Below are 4,491 nucleotides of genomic sequence, written 5' to 3' on the forward strand. Positions count from 1 at the left end.
TCATAGGGGGGGGGGGGAACCTTAAGCGGAATCACTAGGGTGGGGGGGGGGAGGAGGAGGAGGAGGAGGAGAAGTCAGGATAGGGGGAGAGACCGGTGTGCCCTCCTTGGCAGATGCTCCTTGCTTCTCCGCGTCTTTCTTGACCAGCCCCTGCTGGTCTTCGAGCTGCTTGTCTCGCATCTCAAGCTTAGGGATCGATCATTCACAGTCTCATCACGCACGTCAACCCGCATCACCTGCAACTTGGTCTTGAAGTACAACTCCCGCATGCCCGCCAGCTCATTCAGCTCTGCCTGCAGCCTTGCCACCTCCTGCTGGTCCACTCGCCTCGCCTGCTGACGTCGGAGGTTCTCGATCGTCTCGAGCGCTTCTCGACGCTGTTTGACAACCTCCTCCACCTGAGTTTGACATCAGACCGACAAGACAGCTCGAGCAACAACAACCATCTTCACGCTGTTCCACATCAACAAGCTCTGGTCGCTCGCAGGCCCGAGGGCCCGGGCGAGCACGTGGTCGCCGACTTCTCTGCCTTCGCAGAGGTCTTGGACGCACATCCAGGCCTCAGGCTTCACCTTCATGTACTCTTTCACATCATCCGCATGGAGTTTCTGCATCAAGGACGGGGGAAAGCTTGACAGTCCCTGGGAGGAAGGGACCGGGCGTCGCTTCCGATGGAAGTCATACTTGCTGCTCTTCTCTGCCATCCTCGTCACGTTCACGATCCTCCCTGGCTCCTGCCCTTGCGGTCGGACTTGCAGCGTCACGCTGGTCTGCTGCGGCCCGAAGAGCATGGAGGCAGCGTCGGGGACCGAGAGGATCGACGAGTCGAGCCCGTCCAGGAAGTCAATGACGTCACCTGCCTCGATACCCTCAAGTTGTGCTGGGCTCTCAGGGTAGACCGAGCGGACGATGAGAGGGCTGGTCTCGTCCGTCTTGTAGAGCTCTACTCCGATGCCTGCCAACTTCTGGAAATCGTCGTCCTTTGGCATGGGTGCGCTGCCAAGAAGGTCTGAAGAGCTCACGAGCTGCGACTGCATCATGTTCTCTTCCTCCTGCCTTGATTGCCGTCTGCCTCCTCTACCCCAAGTGAGCACTTGCGCTACTACTCAGTACAGACTGTTGGGCTTGGGAACCCCTTCGATGTCTGATGTCCGATATTGCTTGATGGATGGCTTGGGCTTCTCCAAGTTAGGACGGATCAGATCTTTGCGTATGGAGGTCCTGATCCTCTACCTGCCTTCTCTTCCTCCTCCTCCTCCTCCTCCTCTCCTTTCGCCCCAGTTCTGCATCGCCTGCATGGAAGAGACGCGAAAATTCCAAAACTTTGACTTGGTGAAAGTTTTACCTACCAAGTTTCCAACTTTCCTCAATTATCTGGGAGGTAGGTGGGGTCATGCAAAATTTCATTTAGATGGGAATCTAGGGGGTACTTTCATAGTATAATCGGGGTGATGATCCAAGGAAATTGGGGTTTGATGGGGTGGGTACTATTTGAAATACCGCGCCAGGTCATGGCGGGAAACTAGGGAACGGATGAGGGAGGGAGGGAGGGAGGGAGGGAGGGAGAGAAAGAGAAGGAGGAACAAGAAGGGAGGATTGACTTCTGATGGTAGAAGAGAAGGAAGCGAGGAGTGCAAGAGGAGGATACCACCGTCATAGGAAGTAGAAGATTGGTAACATGTACCAGATGAAGTCGATTTTGACATGAGCGCATCTGAGAAGTAAACATAGCAAGGAGTGTTTCCCGATTTGTCCTTGACTTGAAACGATAGAAGTGAGCAGCACATAGCAAGAAGAAAGTTAGCCATTCGCACTTAAACAGAATTTTGAGAAAGATTTCACTTTGTTCTATGAATTACGAGAAATCTTGATTGAATCTTAGTACGTGGACTTGTGGAAAAGCAGGGGGTAGCTTTGACTGAAGGCTCCCCTTCTTGTGATGGAAACTGTAAGATTTATGCCAGAGCTCAGTCACAACAGTAAGAGATGGGACCACGAGAAACTGATCCTAGTTGAACCACAGGAGCGATGTCGGCGGAAGAGAAAGACATTCCCCAGAACACACAGGATCTCACTGTTTTCGTACAGAACCTCCTTCAGCAGATGGTACTTCAGTGTCTGAATCGCATCGACTGTATTTTCCAGCTGACAAGTCTCTTGCAGCAACAGAAATTCCAAGACATGTCTGATGCCATCATTTCAAGAAGTATGGGGACCTCTTGTTGTGATCAATACCAATACGTTTCGCGCAGTTGACGACATGGGATCTCGCATCGACGACCTGGAGAAGTCCATCGGGGAGTTGATGGCTCAGGCGGGGATCGAGGAATCTCAGGCAAGCATCACCGATGCGGATGCAGAAGCAGGATCGTAGGATTCGGGAGCGTTCTCATCGTCCTGTTCTCATCCAACTATTTTCCATGGAACCTTTTTCTCACGGATCTGCCAGTAGCGGCTCAGGCACAAAAGTCAAGAACTCAACGTCTGTGAGACTTCCTTGCTCGGAGATCTGAACTATCCCAGCAGTTCCTCGGTGTGTAGCTGTGCTAGATATGGAATAAATGCCAGGAGATACCCCGGGACTCCTCCGAGTCTTTTCCATCTATCGCTGAACCCCCAATCTTTCTGAAACCCACTGCTGCCCAGGACTCGTTTGCTGAATGTGGGTGATCAGGGTGCAAGAGTCGCGAAACAGAAGCTTATAATCGTTATCAAAAAAAAAAAGGAGAATGATGTAGAGCAGAGAGGAAGCTTCATCTCTCTACGCCAATCCAGGAGGAACACTGTTAGGGGTGTCAGTGTCAGCAGATCTCAAGAGCTTTCCGTGATAATTGGGAGGAAGGCCCGCAGGCACAGGAGGAGAGATGTTCCTTTTGTTGGGCACAGGAGGGGAATTGCTTTCATGATGAGAAGATGTCTTGGAGGACAACTGAGTGATTCGCTCTTTTTGGCGAGCAAGCTCCGCTTGCAACTTGCTGTGCTCGCGCTCCATAGCAGTGAGCTCCGTTGAGAGTTTGTCCTTCTTGGCCTGCAACCCTCGATATCCCTCCTGCATGCCCCCCCCGAAGAGGTGAGCAGCATCTCTGCGAGCCAACCGATTCAGACCAGCCTTGATGATCTTCCTTGCCCGGCTCGTCCTGTACCGAATCTGCCTCTCGCAGCTTGCAAGGGACGAGTACCGCAGGACGTGCAACCCGCTCTGAGCAAGATGCCTCCTCCTGCAGATAGATCCCACATGCAAGTGCTTGCCCAACTTGTCATACAGACTCCTCATTTGAGCTTCGTCCTTCTCCGTCCCGTGCTTGCCCAAATGCTCCCCACGCTCAATCTCGGAGTTCAGACTAGAGATCGAGCTAATGATCGCATCTCTACCATCGCTTGAGTCAGAGGTGTCATCGTTGCCACCAACAGTAGCATCTGACTGTGTCAAGGAACTCGCCGCTTTGCCTTCTTTCCTCAGCTTCTCTTCCAGCAGCATCTTCAGCTCATCCTGCAACTTCAACCTCTCCGACTTGTCTGATGACTTGGACGACACCTGGGCAAGCTCTGAGAACCTGGCAGGTTCCATGGATAGTGCAGGTTTCTTGTTCTTCAAACTTCCATCTCTCTTCTTCGCTTCTTGCATTAGCTGCTGCCAAACAAATTCTGGGTTGCCTGCACTTTCATAATCCCAGTTGCCGGAAGCAGGATCATACTTCAAGACGGGCATCTGGTTCACGTCGCATGGCCCTCCATCCTTGCAGGAGTTGACTTGCAGTTGATGCTTGGAGAGCTTCAAGGCGGAGGAGGATGCCTCTGCCTCGGCTCTGTGAAGCTGAGCAGCTTGAGGCGAATCGCCGTCGCCCTCCCTCTTCAATAAGATGGCGTCTAACTTATCGATGAGCTTGTTCCTCATGTCCTCTTTCTGTGCTAGCACTGCCTTCTCCGTCCCTCGCCCCACCACCAGGCACGTCAAGCCCACCATGAGCACTGCCAGCCCCGCCACCGCCAGCCCCGTCCGATTTCCCCACGCCATGCTGTGGCTCTTCGCTTGTCCGTTACCAACGTTACATTTTTATTCTATCCTGCAGCCCGCCTCAGAGAAATTTAGCCGACCCGCCTCATCACTGCATCTGATGCCGCCGGTAGCACTAACGGCGAGTCGATCATGCCGCCCGACAGTTGGACCGTAGGTGAGGATGGGAGGATGGGAGGGGGCGGCGGCGGAGGTAGGGAGGGAGGAGGAAGGGAATCTTGAGGGGGAGGGGGGGGAGGGGGAGGGGAGGGGAGGGAGGGAGGGGAGGGAAGGGGAGGGGAGGGGAGGGAGGGAGGAGGGGAGGAGGGAGGGGAGGGAGGGAGGGAGGGAGGGAGGGAGGGGGAGGGAGGGGAGGAACTGTCTTATACATTATACATTTATTATACATCGAGACGTGAAATTGAATAACTTCCTCTATGACAGAAGGAATAAGAAGTACTTGCTTGTGGACTTTGGGCTGGCAGAGAAACAAATGC

The 4,491-nt window shown here is 53.5% G+C and overlaps 2 protein-coding genes across 2 annotated transcripts; one reads left to right on the forward strand and one right to left on the reverse strand.

The window, feature by feature from the left end:
* Positions 1-2,024: 2,024 nt before the first annotated feature.
* Positions 2,025-2,580, forward strand: GUITHDRAFT_89068 (hypothetical protein). The gene is made up of 3 exons (XM_005826357.1): positions 2,025-2,106; positions 2,164-2,206; positions 2,253-2,580. The coding sequence occupies exons 1-3, from the start codon at positions 2,029-2,031 to the stop codon at positions 2,372-2,374; spliced, it is 243 nt and encodes an 80-aa protein (XP_005826414.1). The 5' UTR covers positions 2,025-2,028; the 3' UTR covers positions 2,375-2,580.
* Positions 2,581-2,686: 106 nt separating this feature from the next.
* On the reverse strand, positions 2,687-3,517 carry GUITHDRAFT_154414 (hypothetical protein). Its single transcript, XM_005826358.1, has one exon. The coding sequence runs from the start codon at positions 3,476-3,478 to the stop codon at positions 2,762-2,764; it is 717 nt and encodes a 238-aa protein (XP_005826415.1). The 5' UTR covers positions 3,479-3,517; the 3' UTR covers positions 2,687-2,761.
* Positions 3,518-4,491: the final 974 nt, after the last annotated feature.

This window comes from Guillardia theta (genome assembly GCF_000315625.1).
Source record: "Guillardia theta CCMP2712 unplaced genomic scaffold GUITHscaffold_75, whole genome shotgun sequence".
In the NCBI taxonomy this organism is placed as follows: domain Eukaryota; class Cryptophyceae; order Pyrenomonadales; family Geminigeraceae; genus Guillardia; species Guillardia theta.

Coding starts and splice junctions, on each gene's coding strand:
- GUITHDRAFT_89068 (XM_005826357.1), top strand. CDS start 2,029: ATGTCGGCGGAAGAGAAAGACATTCCCCAGAACACACAGGATCTCACT. Junction 2,107..2,163: donor AGAACCTCCTTCAGCAGATG/GTACTTCAGTGT, acceptor AGTCTCTTGCAG/CAACAGAAATTCCAAGACAT. Junction 2,207..2,252: donor TGATGCCATCATTTCAAGAA/GTATGGGGACCT, acceptor CGTTTCGCGCAG/TTGACGACATGGGATCTCGC.
- GUITHDRAFT_154414 (XM_005826358.1), bottom strand. CDS start 3,478: ATGCTGCTGGAAGAGAAGCTGAGGAAAGAAGGCAAAGCGGCGAGTTCC.